Genomic DNA, 26,083 nt, shown 5'->3' with positions numbered 1-26,083 from the left:
ACAGAGGAAAACAATGTAGTTTAGAACAAATCTAAAATATACTCTGTGGGCTGGATTGGAGAAGGCATCCAGTTCAAAATTATCTTCTTCCACTTAATCTCTATAGTATACTTCTCAATGGTGTGCTTCTTGTGGAGAGAAATGTGAAAACATTGAGTTGCTCCATAAGCTCTTAGGTATAATGTATGGCTGTAAATCAGAGACTTCCTGACTAGTCTAGGTCGGGGTTTGGAATAGAATTGCACTGGTGGTCACTGTTAATAAGAATGTACATTGCAGCAAAATCCCACAGGGTAGCAAAGCCTCGGAATGTCACTGAAATCCAGGTCTGGTCTCACTGCAGATTAAGACTATGGGCCCTGCCTCCCTGGTGGTACAGAGGTTAAAGACAGTGCTGTCAAGTTATCATCAGCCACTGCAGCACGAGTTTGCTCCCCAGACAGCCAGGGAGCAACCCACATGGCGCAGGAGACCTGTCCTGTCTCGCCTGCTGCTCCCCTCAGCAGTGTATTTCATTACATCTGCCTGTTCTCCCCACCCTCTCTTGTGAATCCTCTCACCCCCCGCATTTCTGGCCTGTACCCCGGTTCTTGTATGCATAAATAAATACATCTTTAAAGAAAAAAAGTTCTTGCTCTCTAAAGATCTTAAAAAAAAAAAAAAAGACTACAGGCTCTGAATGAACACTCTCATAGGAACAGGCCTATGAGTACTTAAATAAGGAAAATCTAATATTTAAGACTAAATGCCAATTTCCCAACTAACAACTGAGGGCAAATCCTATTAGATCAGAAAGCTAGTTATAGAGCTAATAAATAAATTGTATTTTAAAATTTAAATAAATTAAAGGAAATAAGAGCAATTTTCAAGATTATAAATTGTTTATAATGAAGATGTAGATGAAAGTTGATATAGAAATTTTACTTTGATTTTAGTATTAATGGAAAATATAGACTTAGCTTCATGGATCCTATTATAACTCATGATTTTTTTAAGATGGGACATCTCTAGAGACATAGGCTTAAAAGATACAATTAAACATCAAATACCACGCAAGGTAAACTAGGAATAAGACAGGATATTTGTATAGTTATCTCTCTTCAAAGGACAGTTACAGAAAAAAAAAGCTGATTCTTGAATGACTTGATCTGTTTTTCTAAAATGTTCTATCTTTTCTCACAATAAATTACCCTTATTTGTAGAGTCCTAAAATATTTAGAACACAGTAAGTGAAGTATGTCTTTCCAGAACATTAACCTACATTTGTTTATAGGTTTATCATAAAATATTAATAAAAGGATAATAATTTTCTTAAATTGAATTTTCAGGATTACAGATAAATTATAATTGGTGAGAGAAACTATAAGGATTAATGTCACTGTATTCCGCTTGTAGGTTCAAAGAAACAATTTCTAATGTGTGTTTTTTTTTAATCCAAGAAATTTTTTTAACTATCTTAGTCCATTTACAGTATTGTAACTCTTCTAAGGGCACTAATGCTATTCTTAAGGGCTCCACCCTCTTGACCTCAACTAATGCTAATTCTCCCCTCCAAATGCCCACCCCCTTGCACACACACACTTAATACTGTCACACTGGAGACTAAGGCTTTAGCACATGAATTCTGGGAGAACTCAAACATCCAATTCATAGAATTCTGCCCCAGTCCTCAAAATTCTGTACTTTCTCAGATGCAAAATACATCCATTCCATCCCAACAGCCCTGGCATCTTACCCTGTGCCAGCATCAACCCTAACATCTAAAGTTCAAGGTCTCACACGGACCAATGGAACCGAATAGAAAATCCAGAAATAAACCCACAGATTTATTTATTTATGATTTATGGTCAACTAATCTCTGACAAAGGAGGAAAGAATATGTACTGGAGCAAAGAAAGTTTGCTCAATAAATGGTGCTGGGAAAACTGGGTCGCTACATGCAAAAGAATGAAGCTTGACTACTACCTCACACCATGCATAAAAACCAACTCAAAATGGATTAAAGAACTAGCCAAAAGACCTGTAACCATAAAATATATAGGAGGAAATAAAGGCAAAACACTACATGACATACTCCTCAGCAACATCTTTAAAGACACATCACCCAAAGCAGTGATAGTGAAGGCAAAGATAAACAGCTGGGACTACATCAAATTAAAGAGCTTCTGTACAGCAAAAGAGACAATAACAAAAACAAAGAGAAATCCCACCGACTGGGAGAAAATTTTTGAACATAACACTAATGATAAAGGACTGATCACAAAAATCTACAAAGAACTGATGAGGCTCAACATAAACAAAGAAAATAATCCAGTCAAAAAATGCGGGCAGAAGAGCTAAGAAGAAATTTCTCCAGCGGAAATGCAAATGGCCAACAGGCATATGAAAAAATGTTCAACATCACTTGTAGTCAGGGAAATGCAAATCAAAACTACAATGAGATAACATCTTACACCAGTGAGAATGACACATTAAAAAAACTAGCAACAACAAATGTTTGTGAGGTTGTGGAGAAAAAGGAACTCTCCTGCATTGCTGGTGGGAGTGCAAACTGGTCCAACCACTATGGAGAGCTGTGTGGAGATTCCATGACCTCCTAAAGATAGAGCTTCCATATGATCCAGCAATTCCACTCCTAGGTATTTACCCAAATGACACAGAAACATCAATTCCAAAGGGTACCTGCACCCATTTGTTTATAGCAGCACTGTTTACAATAGCTAAGCTATGGAAACAACCCAAATGCCCCAAAATAGATGACTGGATCAAGAAGATGTGGTACATATACACCATGGAATATTACCCAGCAATCAAAAAAAGATAAACACATGCAGTTTGCAGCAACATGGATGGAGCTGGAAGGGATCATGTGCAGCAAAATAAGTCAGAAAGAAAAAGAAAAATACCGGATGGTCTCACTCATAGCAGGATTTTAGAAAACCTAAATAAGTGACCAGGAAAAAGACTAATTAATACAAAATCAAAATCAACAAGCAGCTATAAACCAGAGACACACTAAGGTGGGAGAGGGCGGGAAGAAGAAGGATAAGGGTCAAAATAAGGGGGGGTGCAATTGTATGGGGAATATAACCAAAATGAAAATGCATACATTGTGCAAAAATGAAAAATGATGTAGGAATTATACAAAATAAAATATTAAAAAAATAAAAAATAAAGTTCAAGGTCTCTCTAGATAGCATCTCAATCAAGGTACAATTCATCCCGAGGTAAAATCCCTCTCTACCCATGAACCTATGAAACCAGACCAGTTACGAGTTTGTTTCCTCTCCTTGATCTTACCAAATAAGAACACAATGAGGAGAGCAGTGTGCAATCCAGAACCGACCCAGCTGTCACCCTGACTGCAGACATGCAGCCTCCAGGACTTGGGGGCTAAGCTTCTGTTTAGAAGCTCCCCAGTGTGTGGCACTTTGTATAGCGGCCTGGACAAAGACAGGTCCAAAGTGAAAACACTGAACTCCTTTAACAGAGTCAAAGTAGAAAATGACATAAACATGAGTTCCAAGAGAGCTATAAATGCAAATTAAATTTTCTGCAAGTACTTTTTAATGGATCATTGTAGCTTTGCTTTATCAGCATTTTTATTGCAGTACATGGGAGTCTTAATATCATTTTCAGTCTGACCTACCCAATCAAAGTGACACATGGAAATTGATTTCTCATGCAAGAGTAATCAGTCTTTCTCCTTACTTAGAACTACTTGTCTTTCTTACTTTCAGCTTTTAGATTCTAGTCTACTCTCTTAGATAAGGTAATGGTAGCTGCTATAGCAGAAAGATCCCTGGCACTCAACAGCTTAATGCAATAGAAGCTTATTTCTGGTTCACATGAATTCCAATGGACAACAGACATCAGAAGGGGTTTCTGTCCTGCTCAAGGACTCCAGCTAAACAGATTCTGGCATGTTTAACTTGTGGCTTCAAAGCCATTCTAAACATTGACACCCAGTTGATCAATAAGAGAAAAGAGAGAATGGAGGACCCTATGCTTGGATGTTATGCGCCCAGCCTGAATGGTGCACATCACTTCTGCCCACTTCCACTGGCCATTTCATGTGGCCACACCTAACTCCAAAGGGAGCTGGAATTGTTCCCAGCTCTGGGTCCAAGAGTAAAGGGGAGAGGCATGGTGAACTGGCAGCTATGTTTTACCAAAGCTACCTTGATGCTTCATTCCACTGCCACATCCTTGGGTCTCCCTACAACTGCCCTGGATCTCAACTCAGAGTTAACTCCATCAGAACAGAGCAGTGGAACTATAACTTAGGGTTTCAACTCCTCTGGGAACTACAGGTTGGGAGGCCTGCTGTTAGGATAGGTGGAGGGGCAGCTAGAAGATAAAATGAGAAAGTTCTGTGCAAGATTATCTCATTCTATTGGCCCTTCTCCCCCAATTTGTGGCCTTATAGCAGTCCCTGTAGTTTTACTTACTTCAGACTCAGTTTAGAATTACAACATAAATCAATGCCATTTTTGTCCTTCTTTTATCAACAAACAGATATTTCTGAATGTCAATGCCATATTTTCCATCATGACCATTTATTTTCCTCCTCCAGCCAGTAGTACAGGTCAGTCCCCTGTTCTCAATGAAGAGAGTATGTCACCAGCATCAGTGCTATTTCAAGTCAAGGGACATTTGTTTCCGAAGGGCTCATACCATTTCTATGCTGATTCCTGCTGACACAGGTTGGCTGTTCTGGATAGAAGACCTGAAGTTGCTCCCTAGGGCCAAATTGATGTCTCTTCAATTTGATGAAGCCTATTAATCAATGTTTGGCATCAAACCAAGCAGCAAAGTATATCATAAAATCCAAGAAGGCGGCACATTAAAATGCCAGCTGCTCAGGGACTGGACTAACCTTCCTAAAAGCCAGGCTCTAAACTGCTCTAACACCCTTGTGTTTCTTTTGTATTTGACTTTCAGGGGTGCCCTTTGTTTTGTAGGGAGGACTTGGCCTATGTGACATTTTCTGTTATTAGACTGCAAATTTGATGAAAAGGATGACAACTGTTAGAGCTATGGAGGACATTGCATTACCTTTTCAAAATCTCAGTACAGCAAGACATCAACAGGTGGACTCAGGTTAGAAAGGAGGGCACTGAAGGAAGACAGATGTGAGTTTGAGTCCCAGCTCTGGGGCGTCCCAGCCATCAGACATTGGGCATGTCACTTAACTGGCTCTGTCGCAGTTTCCTCACCTGTAGCTCATGTACCTTCACATGGGGTTGTGGGAGGATTAGGATGAGGTAACTCATGTAAAACTCATGGTAGTGTCTGGAACATAGTAAGTCCTCATAAAAGACAGTTATTGTCTTTATTTTCCTGAAATCTGAAATGCCCCATGTGACATGTGATCATGAGATCAATAGTATTTGCTAAAAAAAAAAATGCAAAAATTAAGATGGCTGCTGAGAAAGCATTTAACATACAATACTGATGTCAGAAGAGCAGCTGTCTGTAAGGGTTTGTGGTGGGCAGACTTCTAAGATGGCCCCCAAGATCTCTATCTCCAGGTGCGGAGTTACCTTCTCCCAGACATTTAACCAAACACAAATCTAGGTGCAGCAATTTTGCACAAGTTGCTAAAGTCCTAAAATGGTTGACTTGGAGACAGGGAGATGATCCTTAGTGAGCCTGACTGAACCAGGTGAACCCCTAGAAGGGACTGGGCTCTGCCTGGTGAGAGACTCTGGGTGTGAGGGGCCCTCAGAAGGGGCCACATGCAGGGAACTGTTCTGGGGGGGTTGAGAGCAGACTCTGGCTAACAGCTAGCAAGAAAATGGTGACCTCCGTCATTCAACTGCAAGGAAAGCAGCTCTGTCCACAACCTGAAGGCCCTAGAAGTGTATCTGTCCCTACTGAAGCCTCCTGAGAAGAAAGCAGCTCAGCCAGCACCTTGGTTTCAGCCTTTGAAGGTCCTAAGGAGCGAATCCAGTCAAGTCAGGCCCAGGGAAACTGATTCAAGTTGATGTGTGATGTCACTTAGTTGTGGGAATTTGCTACACAGGAATAAAAATCAGATACAGGGTTTCATTGGTCTGATAAAAGTGTGCTTTCCTAAGCCTTCCACCAAAATTCCAGCAACAATTGCTCTGGTTGTTGTTGGTTTTTTTCCCCTGTGATTGGGGCTAAATGGGCAGGTCAAACAGCAGCCCATGAACAACGTGGCCAGGTTTGCCTAGGCACGTGGATGATGCAAAGAGAGCAAGTGTGATCTTTAGCCATTCCGCATTCCTGGTGATGAATGCTAAGACCCCCTCCCTGAGAGATCAGACCTCTGAAGACAGCATTTGCATTTCCTTTGGCAATAGGGCACCAGCAGGCTCCTCAGGCAGGAGGAGGTTCAGCTCCCAAGGTAAGACAGAGCTTTTATAAGCTTCCCTGTTTTGGATTTAATATTTGCCACAAAAGGCAGAAGTGAACACTATTGTTTGCACATGTCATTTCAACAATGAGGAGGGAATGCATTCAGACAGACCTCCTATTCGGTAGTGCTAATGACAATGAAGCTGGAAGAAAATAGCACTGTGCACTTTTCTTCAAAATGACTCCTTTGCCAATTGAAATCTGTAAGAATGTCCTTCTATGGGATGAGAAGATGCACGTAACAACGGGAGCCAATGCACAGAGTGAGGGGGTTCTTTGGCTTTATACTATTATCTCAGCAGATAATCAATTCTTTGTGGAACAAGAACAATAACAGTTCCCGAGACCTTTCTCCTTTTTGGCTTTTAAATGGTATCTCTAGTCATATGGTTCTCTTCCCTGGAGTGAGTCACTTTACTGCTTAAAATAATTAACTGGATATTAGATGATGGAGCGCAAGAGAAGTGGGGCTGGTGCTTTACAAGAGAGACAGCAGGGTGTTGTGATGAAAAGCATGAGCTTAGAGGTCCATGACCGAGTGGTCAACTGTGGCCTCGCTAATGCAGCCAGGCCACCGAGGGCTGATTTGAAAAGGTAGGTTTCAGTTTTGGTTAAATGTGTTACTTGGAGATGAAATAAATGAGCTTCGAAGTGTCCAGCACTTTGTCTATCACAGAGCAAATATTCAACAGTGGTGGCTATTGTTAACATTCTCACGCTAAACTTCACGTCCAGCTGCCCTTCCTTCTTGTGCACTCCCTGGCCTGTGTGGTTGGCGGGATTCTCTTTCCCAGACCTGATCCTGCTCCTCTCCTGTGCTGAAGATGCTGGGGGCTCTGGACCAGCGGCACAGAATCTTTTATCTCCTTTGAAAAAGCTATAGAATCCCTCCATAGGAAAGTCATACACCCCCAAACTCTACGTGCAGTTTCCAGGATACATGGGCCTTATACATGGTGGGTATTTGTTATTTTTCTGGTAAGACACGTAGCAGCCTGCAGTGAAGACTCAGGCTATGTGGGAGGTGTGCAGGGCCGATCACAGGTTCCCGAAGAGCAGGCCCCAGAGCTGCTTCCCAGGCTGATTTCCCAGGTGCTATTTCCACACCCTGCTGTGCGCTGTAGCAGACCACTGCAGCAGCAACCTGGGCCGCCCTCTGGAACGTGCACCCTGTTTATCCCTGTCCTCCTCGTCCTCGTCCTTTAAGTCGTGAATCAAAAGTTCCGACCCATGAACACTTTCAACTCTGAATCAATTGATTTACCTTTATAGCTCTCACATCAGTTAGTACAGTTCACACAGTTAGCACCAGCCACAGAACTAACAATGCAGGATTTTCTCATCTGCCAGATCTGGCAGAAGCAAAGAGAAGGTTGGCAAGATATGGGGGAGGGAGGTGCCCCTCAGCACCAAGGGGCAGTTTTTCTGGGGGATGATTCTGTGAGATGTATCGGGACTTATAGTGACGTTCATACCAATTGCCTCAGCAACTGCCTGGAGAGGAACTTAGTCTCAGGGAACAGCTTACAGTGGTAAAAGGTTAGCAACTTGTCAGTAGGGGGTTCGTTAAGTCAACTGTGCTAGAGACAAATGATGTCAAAGAAATCAGTCACTGAAAATGATCCTGAGTAATTCACCTCAAAAGTGACTACACCACACTGTTGAGTGAAAACCACTAGTCTCAAAAAAAGTACTATCCCACAGGAGCGTGGAGGAATACACAGACAAACCAGCTACACGGTAAGATTTCGGAAGAGGCACACCACAAGTTTGATAGTGTCTGACCATTTGGTGGCACAATGGGTGATTTTTTCCTCACCTTTAACTTCCTTTTTTCAAAATAAGGATAATGCTATTTGTATAACAAGAAGATATACACATTTATTAAATAAAAGGATATGGACATTCTAATTTCTCTTTAGAGCCCATTTAATTTTAACTGTGCTCTCTGGCTTTAGTTTCATTCCATTTCTTTTTCATTTTTTAAATTGAAGCACCGTTAGTTCACATCGTTGCTGGTATTTTATAAGAATAGGGTCCCCCCATCCCAAGTGCACCTACCACCAAATGACGTGTCTCTGTAAAGTACACAGAAAACCGCAGGCATCAAAGCAAAAGACTTTATCCATGAATCCACGGTCTCACTTACACGTGGAATAGAGAGAAGTCATTTGAATTTAATACTGTGTACATGTGTTATTTTCTAAAGAAAAAGTTTCTAAAAAAGATCAAGAACTGGACACAGTGGACTATGTGGTGGACTCTGGGTGCTTTCAGGAGAGAAGGAACCCTGTTCATGAAGGCTCTACTTCTGTGAGCTTATTCCCTGCCAAGGACCTCACCTCCTTCCATGGCTGGTTAGAATTTGAGTATGTGACTGGAGAGGGGGGCAAACAGTCCTTAACTGTTGGGTTGATGATGATGCTGGTAACGGAGAAGTTACATTTTTATGGAGAAGGCAGGGTTGGGAAGAAAAAACACACTTGATCCATATAAAGGGATTTTCAGCCTCATCTCCGCCTATGGTGACAACTATATAACTGAATGATAATTAACTTGAAAAAACAATTGACTAAAGCTATTTAAAAGCTGAGATGGGAAGAACGAAGGCTAAAAGGCCTGCCGGAAACCTACACATAGATATATTTCCAATTTTCTGGGTGGTTCTCAAGTGACGAGGGAACCAAACCTCCTTTCATTTTAGTTTTAACTTACACTCAGTCATATTCAATCAGCAGTGCTGTTGCTGTAAATGCAGGGAAGGTGCTGACCCATCATGTTACCTAACATTCGATCAATAGCTTCCCTTCGCTCAGTGTAGTTTATAATCAATAGGGCCTGCTGGACTTGTCTTCTGGGCCTCACGTTCTGCTTTGCCAAAGAGAAAGAAGTCTCAGGTGGGGTGGGGTAAGAAGCACACGGCTCTCTGTGAAACGCAAACCTTCGCTTGTCTCGCCACATCACAGCGACTGCCATTCTCTTGTCATCGGATGAGTCATTTGGCGGGTCTTTTTTTTTTTTTTTTTTGTGGGACCCTCGCCAGTGGCCGGGGAATGAACCAGCGCTGCAGAGGCTACAGGCAGCCTCACAGCCCAGCCTCAACCGCTGCGCCACCAGGTGAGGCCCTGGCGGGGCTCTTTTAAGAGCTGATGTAGTAAAGAATTTTCACACACATTCACATGTGACCTGACTGCTCCGTCATACTATATTACAAAGGATCAAATGAAAAAAAAAAAAAAAAAGGTGGGAAAGTAGATGTATCATTATTTGAGATACACAACTGAAATAATTATGCGTGGTTGAAAAATGACATTAATTAAGGTGATTTGCATAAGTACATTCAGCACATCTTGGAATTAAATGAAGAATATACAGTCCTTTTTGTCTATTTCAGAAAAGGCTCCTTAATTTTTTCTTCTATTCTCTTAGCAAATCTTGCTCCTCTGGGTGTGTTTTACCTTTAAAGCTCTTTCATGAGCATGAAATCAAAAGCATTTCACTTTAATTGCCACCGACCGGGCCAAGTCAGGCAGGCCAGAGGCACAGAGGAAAGGGGCCAGGGTCTGAAGCCAGGTCACAGGGGTTAGAACCTCGCTCTGCCCCTCACAGGCCACAGGGACTCACTTACCCTATCTGGACCACTGTTTCCACCTCATCAAAATGCACACACAACAGTATTTTTTTCTCACAGAGTTGTAGTCAATGGAATATTGCATATAGTATGGCAAATTGAACTAAATAAACATTGGCTGCAATCCATGTCTTCATATTAGTATCATCATAATTTTAAACCTGCTGGTAGGTGCTGGGGGCTTAAAGCAGAGACCCTTGTCATTGGAAGGAGAAAGGCATATGAACAAAATATAGAAAGGGGTCCTCAGCTCAAGGAGGAAATAACCAGTGGGGGAGGGTGTTAAGATGTGAAAGCCTATTACTCAGCAATCAAAAAAGATAAACAGACACAATTTGCAGCAACATGGATGGAGCTGAAGGGATCATGCTCAGCGAAATAAGCCAGAAAGAAAAAGAAAAATACCGGATGGTCTCACTCATAGCAGGAATCTAGAAAACTTAAATAAGGGACCAGGAAAAAGAATAACTATAAAAAAGAAAAAATCAAAATCAACAAACAACTATGAACCAGAGACACACAATGGGGGGGGGGCGGGGGAAAGGAGGGATTGGGGTCAAAATAAGGGGGTTGCAATTGTATGGGGAATATAAAAATAAAATTAAAAAAAAATAAAAATAAATTATTAAAAAAAAAAAAAGATGTGAAAGCCTGGAAAATTCCTTGATGCCATAGCACTGTACACGGCTCTGGCAAGTGATGAGAAAATCAACATTTACAAAGGACTGTGCTCAAGTGAAGCCTCAGAATTCTTGTTTCCTGATCCCAGAAACTCTAAAGATATAATTACCCAATGGCCTTTCCCGCAAGTCACAGAGGCAGATGCCCCCCATGAATATGTTTTAGTGCCAGAGAAACCCAAGGTGTCACTGACATTTGCACACAAGTGCCTGAGGTGATGGGACCCCTGGCTGAACCAGAACCAAGAGGAAGAGGAAAAGGATTCCAGAAGCTTCCAAACAAGTGCTGGGTGGTGCACCTGCTCCAACTTCCAGCAGTGCTGAGATCCCGGGGCCCAGGGGAGACCGCCATTCCTGTTGTCACTGAAGAGAAGGGCTCTCTTCCTGCTACGGTGCTGTGTACACCTAGCCCCCATGCACACATTCTGCTCCCACATTCTGATTTCTCACTCTTCAAAATCACAGGTGACTATTATTTTGAATTCCTCAGCTTAAATCCAAATTAAGCCAGTGCTCCGGGAACTGATATTTTGGGCTTTCCAGAGCACAAAGCTCACTGCCTCAGGTCACAGAGCATGCTGCTTTTCCTAAGTTGTTTTTTTTTTTTGTTTGTTTTTTGGTTTTTTTTGGTATACTCATAAGTTAGACTTTAATGGAGTGGCAAAAAAAATCTTTACTGTTTCTTTACTCCACGTACAACTTGATTTCCATTTTAAACAAATCATTGTCGTCTAGTGTTTATTTCTGAGCCATTCTCAGTGTCATTTATCTCCCCAACATCACAGTGAAGGTGGGTTTCCTGCTTCCCATCTCCTGACCCTCCAGCTGACATCACATGGCTGTTCCCCACTGAGGGACAATCTAATCACAGCAGGGGCCGTGCTGTGCCACCACGCACAAGGCGAAGCGATGGACAGACGACAGACAGCAGGAGCCATGGGTGGGGAGAGCTGATTTCAGCAGCAGCCAGTGGGGAGAGAGAGGAGGACCCTCTATCAGGGCACCCAGAGGGAAAAGAAAAGGACTTCAGACCTGAATCTGTAGTAATAACAGGAGGGGTGACTATGCCCTTGGCCCCACTTACCTTGGAGTGAGCTAGAAATGAAATGCAGTCAACAGCTGACCACCTGGGTGCTGAGCTTAGTCAGGGAGCAAACAAGTATGAATTGAAACTCTTCCCTCAATACTCGGTCATTTCTGTAAGGGTGACTTTGCAAGTTCAGGACTGTATGTCAAGGTGAAATGTATTTCAATTTCTTCCCATTGTAGTAAATTTCTAAGCCTAATCCCAAATTCCTACAATATTCAAACATCATATTTACAAGGATATCCATCAAAAATCCCAGGTGAAATATGAAAGGAATTTGATTTTTTCCCTATGAGAACTGCAGCGGAAATCACCTTCATGCTTTACCAGCAATCAACTCCATAAACACCAATTTTCTAAGAGAGAACTGAAGGAAAAATACAACCCACAACTGATCGCTTTTATCACACGTTATTCCTTGGGGGCAGAGCTGGCTGATGAGATGATATTAAAGAATCGCAGCTAGGAACCATGACACGTTTAAGGAGAGGAAAGGTCCCAGTTAACCAGTCAGATCACCCGATGGTGGCGCCATATTAAAGAGTGACAGATCCTCGATGTGCCTTTTGTTTTCCAAAATGTACCAAGAGTTGCCAGAAGAAGTGAAGTCTTGAGACAACAGAGGGAAAGGCGAGTGGGGGAGGAAGGCAGCGGAGGCTGCATCACACCAGGCTTTTTGGTGGTCTCTGCCCAGCTCTCTCCCGTAATCCACCTGGGCCCTCCCACGCCCAGTTCTCAGCCTCCTGCACTGCTCCTGACTCTCCTCCTTAACTACTGTCAACTCTGCACAGATACAACCGGCCCGAAGCAACACTTCCTAAGCGACGCCCACGCTTGCCAACTGGACGAAGACCAGCAAAGGTGCCTCTTCAATAGGGCTTTCCTTTAAGTATTAATAAACATTCTTTACACATGAGCCACAAGACACTGGAAAAAGACAGGTTGTGAAAAGACAGGCTCATGTTAAAAAGAGCAGTGACTGTACAGGAAAAGTCTGCCTGCATGAGGGATAACAAATGATAATGAAAATGAATAAAGATAATGATGAATGGCTGGCTGCTAATTGGCACCAATGAATCTGATAAGCTGTGACAAGTCAGTAGGAAACTATGGTCCTATTCTTTCTGACAGTGGCCTTTATAAAATTAATAATATTTGATTTTTCAGAAGTAGCTAGCAAATGCTGAAGCCAAATGTTAGCTCTTATTCAATTTCTAAAAAATTGGAGATAGGCTGGGGAGTGCTAGCCTTTAAAATGTCATATTAAAGTTTCAAAATAATCTCTAACCTCCAGAATACTTTGAATTACTGGATTGGAAATTTTAAATATTGTAAAAAAAAAAAAGTCACTCTTCTTCTGTTAAAAAAATTAGTCTATTGAAGATTAGCAGATCTAAATGCCATTATGAAATACACTGAAATGAGACAGATTCAATTCTGGAACCATTTTATGTCTATCTTTGCTTTGCTGTTTGCTTTAACTGCTACTTTTGGCAAATTCCATCTTGTTGCCATAAACTATGTTAAAATATTGCTAGAAGGAAGAGAGAACAAAAACAGGATAAGCATACTAACAAAGTTCTAGCCAAAAGTGTTCAACTATAAGAAAGCACTTTCAGTTACAGAGACATTTAGAAAGTATTTTCTGGAGGAGGTGGGCTTAGGTACAGTTCAGTAAGGAGAGCTTCTTACCTCTGAAGCATCTTTTTGAACCAGGATTATAATAAAGTTAATTACCAAATAACATGAAAATTGTGTTCCTGGGTCAACAACAACAAAAAATCGATACAGAGGTACTGGAGATGGGAAGACATAGATTAATATGGTTGAACCATGCAAGTCCCTGCTTCTGGTGATCATGTCCAAAGCCTAGTGCAGAACTGGGGCCCCTGCCTGAGTGACAGAGGCAGAGCTGTGTTTCCATCACAACAACCTACGGTTTACTCACCATGTGTGCCTCAAATGACGCGGGGATGAGGGACTGGTTCAACAGGTTGAGCATCCTGGAGGACTCCTTCAGGACAAAGATACTGCCAAAATCAACTTGAGAAGGATAAATATAGACAACCGGGCCTTCTCCGATGCTCTTTAAGTGACAGACCTGCATTGCACACAGGAGAAAGCACAGAGGAGTACCTGAAAAAGGCTGGCGCATAAAATCAATTGAAACAGGTTTCCAGGCACCCCTTTTGTAAAAAGCCGGGGTATAAGCGAACTTATTAGAACTGACATCCCTTCTATCTGGACTCTGTAATCAGAGGGACAGAGGTGGCCATGCTGGGCCAGTCCTGTGACTCCCGACTGGGGTTCCCCATCAAGAAGGACAATCCACTTCCCTGAGTCAGCCTAAAGCCATGCAGAGGGAAACTGGAACCACCTAGCTCCATGAGCCGGCCAGCCCGTGGCCCGAGCACACCGAGCGTGGGGCGAAGGGCTGACACTTGCGCGTCAGTGTAGCTGGACAGAGTCCCACTTCTGTTGCGTTACGTGACAGGGCTGTCCACGGTGCACAGCTGTGCAGACTGGGGATGACCAACCTGACAAATCTAACTTGCTCTGCTCCCCTTTTTTCCCTGTGCCCTCTGCCAGGGACTGTCTGCCTGAGGAAAGGGGTGCCCGTTTCTTTCATGAAATGCTGCCTCCTCAGCAAGCCACCTCTGAGGGGTGTGCACAGTGGGCACAGTGGGGTGAGTGCAAGACCTGGACCATGGCATCTTGGGGCTGACCTCCCTTAATAACGCTGCTCGTAAGCCAGGAGACTCAACTATGGTGTCTGAGACAGAAGAGATACTCCCGGTCTAGAACACTTCAAGCAGTTGGAGTCTCTTCGAACAAATGCAGCTGATATCACGCAGCTGCCAAGCAAGCCAGGTGTCCAGGGGTTTATAGCCTGGTGGGCAACTTCTTCCAAGAGCTCAGGCCGCCGAGAGGAGAGATGTCTGGTCTCCCTCTCCTCTTACCTGGAGCGAGCCTACGCTGTGAGAGCCTCGGCGGGTCACTTTGGGCCTTGAGTCCAGTGACTACACAGGAAGAGATTTTGTGAGTGGGGCGTGAACCCCACCTTAGAGTCCACCTGCAGTCAGCTAGCAGGACCCCACTTGGGTCCAGAACGACTGGGGTGGCCCTCTCCCCTCAGACACTGATTAATCGGCCTGGAGAGGAGACCGGCAGGAGACGTCGCTCCCCTTAGATGCACCTGAGGCTCCAAGGTCACCAGCACTCATATTTGGAGACTGCAGACTGGAACTGTAAAACTTGGAAGTCCATTTGGAGGAGGTGGGAAGTGGTGTGGGCCTTAAGTGGGGAGGCTTGAAACACCTGACAGAAACTAACTACGGCCATGTCATTATAACTGCAACACACTCACCATTGGGGGGTCCCGGCTCCCGAAGGTCAAGATGTAAACAGTGGACCTGTGCTCTCCCTTGACCTGGGTCTCCAGGGCCAGCGGGATGTGGATCGTGCTGCGGGGAGGGATGATCCCACAGGGGGTGGGGCTGGAGAGCAAAACGGTGGGTGAGTCCTCTGGCACCTGGTGGGAGAGGTGAGTCAGAGGTTAGCCCGCCCGCCGCACTGCGTGAAACGCCTTGCTCAGTAGGTTATTTTGATACGTATGTTGTCCTGAGTCCACAAAGGTCCTTTAGATATTGCTCAAGCAAGTAAATGGGGATGAACATCCTGATTCAGCATCCTGGTTCCAAAAAGGAAGTTTCTGGAAACTTCCTTCCAAAAAGGAAGCTTGATTAAGTACCCTTTAAACACCCCCAAAGTGCACAACCCAGCGAGAGGCAGAAATGAGCCACAGCACCAATTAGCTCAGGATGACAGCTCCCCACATTCCTGCACCCAGCCTCATGCATCCATGCTTGGATCCCTACCGCCTTGTCCCTTTGCAGTTCGTCCAGAGAGGCCACTGGCATCTCCTGAGCATGAGACACTCCTTCCATCCTACCTCCAACCTTTTCACTATGCTGATGCTGCCAGGAAAACCCTCTCCTGTCAACTGCCCTGTGCCTCATCCTGATGTTCCCAGTGCCCTCAGTGCTCTGGAGCTGGGGTGGGTCCTGTGTGCTGGGCAGACCCTGTGGTCCTCTTTCACAGCATGCACTATGTGTCTTTCTCCAATGACTGGGAGCTCAGGACCTAACCTGGCCTCTCCTCAAAATATGCCTGCTTTTTTTTGGCCTCAAATGTACACTCAGCGCATATCTTTTAAATGGGGAGACAGGTTGGGGGATATGAATGAACGTTGACCAGTGTAACCAGGGGAAGTTGCCTGGAGTCCTGTCCTATGGTGAATCGACAGCTTTTATGCAACAGTCACAACAGCAAATAAAACCGTCAAAATCCTGTGGCCAACTTAGTTTGGGTGATTCTGAGCAATACTTTTCAGAGGCTCGGCTCTGGGAGAAAAGGACAGGTGTACAGGTTTTACCCTCTGGAACACTCTGGCCTGTCTGTGGCTGGTCTAATCTAACTCACCTGCCTGAGTGGCGCGCTCTGCCCCCAGCCCAGAGCCTCAGCAAAAGGGAGAGGCAATAGCACTGATCTTGTCTTTATCTAATATTTTCATATTTTGTTCACTATGGATTTTTCTTGGTATTTTGACTTCTTAAAATGATGCATGAAAACATTATTTTTCTCGATGCTAAAGTTCTGGGCTCCTCTTTATACGTCCTCCAGGCAAATGTCCTACCTTTTCCCAACCCAACCATGCAAGAATAGCTTCCCCTTCATCCCAATACAGGCTCAGCTCTCAGTTCTTGAAGTGACCGTGGCTGTTTGCTGCTGAGCATCTCAAAGTTAGATAAGCTATCTCCCATCCCCCACCCTGACTTATAGCTTTAGTTCAGAGGGGGTGAGAGATTAATCCTAATTCCCTCTGTTACACGGCAGACCTTCAACTAGACACAGCTGGCTAGCTCGACCCGGCCAAGCTTTCTCTGCTCCCGATTAAATGTTGCCTCTGCTCCTCATGTGACTTGTTTCCAGATGCCGTAGACTGCCACCCCGGTAGCTGCAAACACAATTCATTTTCTTTCAAGTTTCCAACTTTTCTTTTTAATGTCAAGATCTGAAAAGAAATTTCTGACACTCCTTTGATCACTATCTCTTTCCTCCCACACCCTGGGCCGGTCCCGGCCTTCCCTAGCTGACTGCGTGTCTCCCTGACGCAGCCTCTAGCCTGCCTTGGTTTGGCAGCCCCACACTGATCTTTTAACTCACTTTGAACTTGGACCCAAGTAACCCCCCGGCTTGACTGTCTAGGGCATAGATTTTTACTAGAGTGCTGTGCTTTTAGAATTGAATTTTAAACCCAAATGCATTCTTGGAAAACTGCATCCCTTAGTAACCTTCCGTGACTCCTTCTGCACAAAGCTTGCTGAATCCTTTATCCACACATTCTCCTGCTTGGTATCCCACCTGTCCGGCTGCCGTGGCATACAGACAGGTCCATTCATAAAATATCAATGGTCAATTCCTCCTTTCTGCTCTCCAGCTTTCTGGTCCAACACACCCAATTATAAACAGTGCATCACTGCATCTTAGTGACGCCCTTCCAGTCACAGCCAAGGACTTAAATGAACACCCCCGGTTCTGCCTCGTTTCCCCCGGAGGGTTAACTCATGGGGAATTATTTGCATGTGTTGGTTTAGTTGATCCTCTCCCTTCTTGAGCAAAGGCAAATCCCTTGGGAAATTAACAACTGTTTCCCATTGCAGTTGTTCACCCACACAGGTGGCAACCCAGCTGCAGCTCTGTCACCCACCCCCAGAGTATCCCAGGGTTGAAAACCAGAACTGCATAAAGGTCCTGTGTCCAGGAACAGGGCTCTCTAGAAGGCCTTCCTTTCTCACTGAGGGACTCCAACTGAAGAGCTGACTCTGAAGGAGGCCGGAGCAGCTCACCTGCGGCAAGACCTCATAGCATCCTGGGATGTTGTCGAGATTGACAAGCTGGACGTACTTCTCATACGGGTACTTCAGGAAGCAGCGCCCGAAGTCCACCTCTGTGTTAACCATTTGGAGGGCAGGCACGGCACACCTGCTCCGGGTTACCCGGGAAAGAATTAAAGAGGACAGAGCTTGTTGACACCCCGAGAACACAGAGTCCCGAGTTAGGCACATCAGTCACTGTCACACCATTGTTTATCTCTAATCACTACATTAATCATTTTCAAATCTTCTCTCCTATCATTGCCCTCTCTTGGCCCCCAGTCACCGCTTTTTAATCAAAAAATGGCTAGAAGCAGGACTCCTTAAACAGCTGACTCTGCGGGCTAATGACTAACATTTCCACTGTCTTTCAGATTCGGCCTTCTTTTCGCAAGGGGCCCTCACCACGCGTTCCTTAGGCTGGTGGATCTGTTTCCATGACAAACAGGGCCAGAGCCACCAGCAGGGGTCCAACTGGCTGTGACACTTTGGACCAGTCAGAGGCCCCTGAGGACTAGCAACAGCTCCCGCCATCTAAATCATGGTGATAATTCTAATTCCTATGCAGAACAGCTGTCTTGGATCAGCAGGCTCAGGCAGCTGTGCACCCAGAACCGGCCCCCTGCCAGCGGTTCTCAGCATGGAGGGATGGCGTGGAGCGGGGAGAGCTGTGTGCGGGGGAGGGAGCGACTGAAGCCCCATGTGCGTGGCTGGTCTATTATTAGGTGACTTGGGTGTTAGTTTGTGTCTGTGCATCTCGGAGTTGGTTCTGCCCTGCGCACTGTCACGCCACCCTGCGTGACTCGGACAGAGCCAGGGCCAAGGACTGACCTGGCCAAGTGTGACCTGGATCACCTTGAGTAAATTGCTTTCCCCCCCAATTTTGCCCAGAGGTACAATGAAGGGTGATTCTGGGAACTGATGTTAGCATTTTTAACGCTTCCTAGGGAGCTGTGGGAAATGCAGGAGAGGAGGTGAGTGAAGGAGAAAGCTAGTGTCCCACATGGGCTGGCTCAGTGGGGATCAAGCAGAGTGGAGGACATGGCAGGCAGTCACTGCCATTGAGGGTGACTCCGTGGAGAATTACTTTAGGGATCAAGTTCAAAAAGCAACTATCCTACAGATTACACCAAGAGCAATGACATGAAAGTGATTCTTACTAACCCCAACATTTAGTTCCAGATGGGGGTTCATTTTTAGCTAGAATGCAAGTTGTCAGATGACCCAGTGGCTTTTATAAAGCTGCCTTTTTCCTACCTGAAGCACTGTGGCTGAGAGGGTTTCGAGAATGTGACTTGGGTCCTGGAGTAAATAAACATAGTATGAAATTTCTAGTCTCTTAGGACCTTTGTTTTTAAATTTAGGATTTCTTATTGTCAGAAAGGGACTGAAAAGTATTAGGAAAACCCCACACAGAAAAGAAATCCTAGACCAAATGGAAAAACTTGGGTATAAAGAAGACCAGATGAAAGAGTGTCTGTTGTTTTTAAACAAGCAGAAAAATCAGTTGTGTCTTTGGAAGGAAGACCTTCAAGGTCTCTCAGGGCTGCTGTTTGGCTTCACCGAGCCCATGGCACATGAAGTGGGGGCAGTTTTCCCTCATCAAGGCACACCGTCCTCCCATTCACAAGTGAGAGTCCCACATTCTACGAACTGATATATTGTCAGAGTATGATGAGGTCTCTTTCTCTGTTTCCTATAGATTGCATTTTCATATCACACTGCAAAGTCCTAGCCCCAGACACCGTTTGCATTGCTGAGTGTATGTGGCCAGTGATCTGATTTTGGGTCACTGCCATCATCTGCAGATGACACAACAGCCTTCATCAGAGAGACTGGACTGTAGTCAAGGAGAGGCATTCAGCAGTTGGCAAGGCCGACCTCAACCGGACTCCAGAACCCACCTCAGTGAAAGGAGCGGAATTGCTGATGGCCCCGGGGATCCTGCTGCTCCCGAGGTGCCTCATCTGGGGGCTGCTGGCAGCCTGCCTTCCCATCACGCCACCGTGTCCCAGAGGTGGAATGTCTTGCCAAGCAGCTAGGGCTGGGAGCACTGCTCTCCACCGCCCACCTCTGGAGCACCAAATTCCTGCTCACATCTTTCTACTTCCATGAACAGTGAGCCCCATTAGTGAGGGCTGTGGTTCCTAAGACTGCAACACACACATATCCCTTTGGTCTCTACCAAAGGTGCTCTAGAAACCTTGACTGCTTTAAAGTTTTGTCATTTATCAGACTCAGCTTCCCTTCCCAGGAAGGCAGAGCAAATCCAGTGTGAAGTGGCTGCAGGCATGTCACCTGCTGGAATGACAGGCCCTTCCTGGTGGCTTGGGGGGTAGCAGGGAGACATGGCTGGTGCCCAGGGTACCTGGCTGTAATAAGGAGCGCCAGCACCTCTTCTCCAATGCCCTCCACATCGACCACCAGGGCCAGCTCGTATTTCTGCACAGTGTTGGAGCATAAGGTCACCTGCAAAGAAAAAGGTGAAAAGTGCTCTTCCACAAGGCCAGCTGTCTGCACCAGATGGAAAGGAGTCAGAGCAGCACCTAAATGACCAGTGTGGCTTTCAGTGCTTCCTGGGACACAGCACGTGTGATGTTTTTGGCTGAACAAGTTAGGGCATGCTGACTTTTTCCAGGAACCAAGTGGCTTTTAGTACCATAGGCGCACTCATTTCAGAAGAGGTTGCAGCAAAGAAGCCACAGAATTGCACGAGGGGGAAATGACCCTGAAGGCTGAGCAACAGCAAACAAAGTTTAATTACTGTGACTGCAGTTGTTCCCTATGCCTCTGGGCTACATAAATTATGAAAATTCAATATACCAATAAAACACTACAGCTAAATTTCTCTTACAGCAAAATAAATGAACACAACTGTGTCAGTTCCTGGAAATGGCATAAGAAATCAATTAGTCATTGTTTTACCAAAATCTTGCCCTTCTCATGCCCCTCCAAGCCAGCCCCCCTCTTCAAAATTCATTATTAGAACAGGAAATAGGAAGCTCCGAAGAAAAGCCTATCTGAGAACCATACCTGGTTGGAATAGTTTACTCTCTGTTTTTAGTTGCTGTTGTGAAATGTTATACTTAGGCTTTTGAACGCCTCATTACAATTTTTAATTGCTTTGAAATGATTTACACTTGAAGAGATACTTATTAGTCTAGAAGACAGTTTCTGGCACAGGTTAAGGTTTTTCTGTCTATAAATTATGTATCTGGTACTAATTAAAATTTTTTTGGTTGCAGAGGGAATCCCTGGATGTAAATTTGAGTCCAGACAGACCCGGTTCAAGTGCAGATCCAGGAGGAAAATTAAAGTTTGGAGAAAGCTTTTCCAAATACAAAAGTAAAATCAGGTGAAGATGGAGTCACAGACTCAGGAAGAAAATCTATCAGATTTGGGGAGAAGTAGCTGCCCCAGCATGCGAGTCCTGGTGTGACTCTAACCCTTGTTTATGTGTTGGAGATATGGGTAGAAGGCAGAGAACAAGTGGTTCTGGCAGAAGACTGCTGGATAGATGCAATGTCTTCTAAAATCTCTCTGCACTAAATCAGAGAGGCCAAAAAATAATAATTGGAAAGCTAGTGACATGCAGGCTGAGCCTTATTCAGTAAAAGAGAAATAAACTCACCGCCACAGTAATTCCCCTGTCAATTCCACTAACAACTATGCAGCCTAAAAGGCTGTGTGCCCCCCAACTCATGCATGGAAACCCTAACCCCCGGAGGAGATGTTCACATTACCCTGACAGCAGCAAATCCCTGGGGGCGAATGGTGCCACTGTCAGGAATGATGGTGAATTCTTTTGGCTTCACTGTGGGCATCTCATCACTGTCCCAAGACAGTCTCCTGTTGTTGGAATACTGCTGGCAACATGAAATGCTTTTATGGCCAATGCCATCCCCAGGGATGCGCAGTTTGAAGGTCATGGGGACCAAGGAGGTGTTGTTGAGAGAACACATCAAAGTCTGAGGAAATCCTGGAAAAAGAAATAGGAGGTGTGAGAAATGAAAGTTCCACAATGGCCTCCCTTTCACCTCAAGCTCCCTGAGCTACCACCCAACCTCCTCAATGAATAGTCTCTGCATCTCATCACTCCTTCCTCAGCTCCAATCCTCCCTGGCGCTGTTTTCAACTGTGTGATCAGTACATACAATTTTCACTCATCCCATGAATATTTACTCTGCGTTTACTATGGCAATAGATATAAACCAAACCTTGTCGAGAGGCAGCTTCTATTATCAGTTTGCTGAGTAGTCTTCCAGAAGTATACTTGCATTTAATTTTGGCATAGAAATACATTTTTCAAAAAAAAAAAAAAAACCCATGCTTGTTTTTCTTATCTTCCAAGTGTGGGTACAAAGAGGAGGCTGTGAGGGTTTACCCGCTGGGTGACCCCAAGCCGGCCAAGTCCTTATATAACTTATCCTGGACTTGTCTGAGGCTCACGCTCTCAGGGTTGACGGCACAAAATCGAACAGCAGCCTCTTTAGGAGAGAGACTACACCATCTGCTTCTGAGTCAGTCAGAGACTAATGCCTGGGCTTCTACCTCTCTTAGACAAAACTACTTTTGCATGTTCTATCTTACTCCCCACATTTAGCCAATGAGACCCGTGTTCCTTTCCTAAGAGATGTGGCTCTTCCTCACCTGGCAAACAATAAACTGGGTCCTGATTGTGGATCCCTGAGGTGGCTGCTGTATCTGCTACCACTATCAGAAGGAGAATTGTCTACAGCCAGAACAAGTTCTGTATTTCTCCTAGAGGTTAACCGTGCCCTTTCTGCTTCTCACCCAATAGCAATAGAACACATCTGGTCTCTAGGAGGTATGACCCAGTGTGGCAGCAGCCAGGGGCAGTGGGTGGGGGGCTTGAAAGAATCTACTTTTCTCCTCAGGTCTGAGCCTTTGTCTGGACCTGAGGATGGTGAAAACACCCATGCAGTTATCCTTTGTGACACCACCCCTGCTGATCTATTATATGTGGAAGAGATAGTTCATGGGATAAGAATTGCCAGGTTAAGTGCAGTTAAGGGGTTATTCTTGGAAATTCCAGAGAACCTGCTCAAGAGTCATTCTCAGTGTGGTATAACTACCACACTGGCCTTCTCTGAGCTTGTCCAACAGTGACTCTAGAAACCGCACATCCCATTCCCTCAGGGGCTGAACATTCTTCTAGTGTCAGGTCTATTAGGAGTTGGTCCTACAAAGTGTCAGATGGGTCCTTCCAAACCAGTGCTCAGGCAACTTCCCTGAAGCTGGTTTTTCAGAGAATAAAGCCTATTTTGAACTCCTAGCTAGAACTTTCCTAGCACAACAACCACTAATGCCCCCATGTTGCTTGTCAAGAAGCCTAGTAAGGACACTAGCTAATTATTATAGACCAAGGGGTGGTAAATAGGAACAGCATGCCTGGGCTTCCAGTTGTACCAGATCCAAATGCTATTCTGACTTTCATTTCCTCTGAAGGCAAGTACTTCTCTGTGTAGACCTCTCTTCTCCCTTTTCTAACATCTGGTATATAAAAACTCAAGATTTATATCTTTTTTTGAAATAATTAAAACACACTTGGACAGAATGCCTCCAAGATTCACAGAGGCACTTAAGTACTTGTCCCAGTACTTAAATAATGATTCAGAAGACAACATGCTCAGGAGATTGGATTCTCACTCAACATGTGTATTTTCACTTGACCTAGAAAGCCCCTAAGAAGAATTCTAAATGAAACAAGGAGCTAAAGATCATATGGCTAGAAAGGAAAAACTTCAGTTCTGACAAAAAGGTAGTACTTGATTTGGAAACTGATCTCTCTTCTAACGAATGGACCCTGGGCCTCCCCGGTGGCGCAGCGGTTGAGAACTGGGTTGCGAAGCTGCCCGCAGCCTCTGCAGCGCCGGTTCCATCCCCAGTTGCTCCCCACCACTGGCGGAGGGTCCCACATGGCACGCAGACCTCTCCTGCCGCCCGCTGCTCCCCTCAGCAGTGTACTTCGGTCCTTCTGCCTGCTCTGCTCCCCGCTCTGGCTCTGGTGAATTCTCTCACCCTCCCACACTTCTGACTGTACCCAGTGCTTGTATAAATAAATAAATAAATCTTAAAAAAAAAAAAAGAATGGACCCTGGCTAAGGGCAGTATTAAACTGATTAAGCAATATCCATCACCAAACATTAAAACTATGATTGATAGACTTTTGGGGATTCATGGGATATTTTAGACCATGGCTCCTAATTTCTCTAGTGAAATAAAAATCTCAACAAGGCAATGGGAAATATGTTGGCAGGTCATTGTATAAAACAGGTTGCCTTTTTGTAGTTGTCTAGAGAAACAGTTCAGAACATGGGAAATAAATAAGCACATATATGCAAGCCATTCTGGACATGGATTTCTACCTAGAGAAGAAATATTCTCTAAAATTGGAATTCTCTGTCCACTTCAAATGTCTCTGATAGGTGACAGCAATGGTGTGCCCTCTTAGAACTGATCTTTGACAAAAATCTTAAACCACGGACCCCATTATAGAAGAGACAAGATAACTCTGAGTAAGAGATGATGGGATCCTCTCTCCTCTGTACTGGGATCTGGCTGGCTCCTCCTTCACACATTAAAGCCATATTTCAGGAAAACAGCAGTGGGACATGGGTTTCAAATACAAACAGACCATTCCCAAGGCACACCGCTAAGAATATATTTTTGTGGTTGTCTATAAATTCTTTAGGTGGATTTGAGCCTTCCTACAGAGAAAGCTTACCACCAGAACAGTGACTAAGAAGTTGTAGGATATAACTTTCCCACCTGAAGGAATTAGGAAGTAATTCTTAGAGAATTACAAAGAATCTCATAGTATGTCAACCATTTGATCAAAAATTTCCCAATGGGTAATTCTTGGCAAACATAGAGCACAGAGAAGGTATTATTGATCTTAAATTGGTCAAGCTCAGAGGTTCCTGGAGTTCTCTGCTGCAGAATTTTACCTTTGGTTCTAATGGCCATCCAATCAGGTTAGTTCCCTCTGGAACTCACATTTTATGTAACTAGCCATGTGATCACAAGTGTCTGACCAATCACAATCAAGTTTGCTTCATGTGGATAAAAACTAAATGTTGTCAAGAACCAACTCAGCTGTCAGTTCAAGAAGCCTTCAACAAAAACTCACCCTCAGAAAAGTCTCCCTTCTTTCAACCTCAACAATGAGTACTCTGGAAAAAAATACACCAGTGGCCTTTAGGGCCTTTAGGGCCTTGTAACAACTGCAGTTAATTTATGAGGTGACCTTTGAGTAAGAAACCCCTCAAAGAGGATGTGGAGAAAAAGAGGGTGAAGGTAGGCTGGTCCAGCCTTCTGTGGAAAACAGTATGGCGATTTCTCAATATATTGAAAATAGATCTACCATATGATCCAGCAATTCCACTCCTGAAGAATGCAAAAACACTAACTTGAAGGGATATGTGCATTCCTACGTTCATTGCAGCACTACTAATAACAGTCAAGCTATGGAAACAATCTAAGTGCCCAAAGACAAATGAATGCATTAGGAAGATGTGGTATGCACACTACTCAGCTACACTAAAAAAAAAAAAAATAAAATAAAAAAAAAAAGATGAAACCTTGCCATTGGTCACAACATGGATGGAACTGGAGGGATTATGATTAGTGGAATAAGTTAGAAGGAGAAAGACAAATACAGGATAGTGTCACTTATATGAGGAATACAGAGAAACAAAACAAATGGTCAGATAATCCCAAAGCAATAACAAATCTTAGAAATCTGATTGTAAAATTGAGGCTACTAGAGGGGGACATCAAAGTAGAGAAGGGGCACACAGGACTATGGTGGAGGACCAAGGGTGCCTGGTGGTGGGTGTGGTGTAACATACATCTGCAGTGGGTGATTCTATGCCTCTAAATCACACACAATGTTGTAAACCAGTGTGACCTCAATTTAAAAAGGTTCAGTAAAAAAGTAAGATCCTTACAAAAATCAATGCAATGGCTGAAGGTGTATGAAAATTATTGTTATTGGAGATCTTAAATGGAAGTTTTCTGAAAAACCAAAACTTCCAGAAATCAATCAGTAATAGAATGCTATTCCAAGCTCCTCAGAACAAGCAGACTTTGTACCCAAGGCTGACGGAACATGATTTTGCTGGATACTCATTCTCATACTTTCCATTGCACACTTCTTTTCTTTATCCTTTCCATTATGATTCTCTGTTTACTGTCTTGAGGTTACACAATTTTGATATCGTGGTGACAGCTCCCTCACTACTATTCATGAAAACTTGCTTGCATCTAGGTTTTGCTTGTCCTACAGTGATCTTGTTTGTCAATCTTTCTGAGACCTTTCTATGATCGTTACAGCTAA

General features: G+C 44.3%; 1 protein-coding gene across 9 annotated transcripts in view; it reads right to left on the bottom strand.

Moving 5' to 3' along the window:
- HYDIN (HYDIN axonemal central pair apparatus protein) overlaps positions 1 to 26,083 on the bottom strand; it is a 415,526-nt gene that overhangs the window by 145,933 nt on the left and 243,510 nt on the right. For all 9 annotated transcript variants that reach the window (XM_037516090.2, XM_054696975.1, XM_054696976.1 and 6 more), the window contains 5 exons: positions 21,465 to 21,700; positions 20,090 to 20,190; positions 17,695 to 17,830; positions 15,153 to 15,317; positions 13,734 to 13,886 (listed from right to left, as the gene is read on the bottom strand). In XM_037516090.2, coding sequence (XP_037371987.1) covers positions 13,734 to 13,886; positions 15,153 to 15,317; positions 17,695 to 17,830; positions 20,090 to 20,190; positions 21,465 to 21,700 — 791 coding nt within the window. The remainder of the gene's footprint in view (positions 1 to 13,733; positions 13,887 to 15,152; positions 15,318 to 17,694; positions 17,831 to 20,089; positions 20,191 to 21,464; positions 21,701 to 26,083) is intronic.

Source organism: Talpa occidentalis, unplaced genomic scaffold (genome assembly GCF_014898055.3).
Source record: "Talpa occidentalis isolate TD23 unplaced genomic scaffold, MPIMG_talOcc4v2.1 talOcc4.17, whole genome shotgun sequence".
Classification (NCBI taxonomy): domain Eukaryota; kingdom Metazoa; phylum Chordata; class Mammalia; order Eulipotyphla; family Talpidae; genus Talpa; species Talpa occidentalis.
The sequence above is the reverse complement of the archived record's forward strand: the minus strand, read 5'-3'. Positions and strand labels throughout refer to the sequence as shown.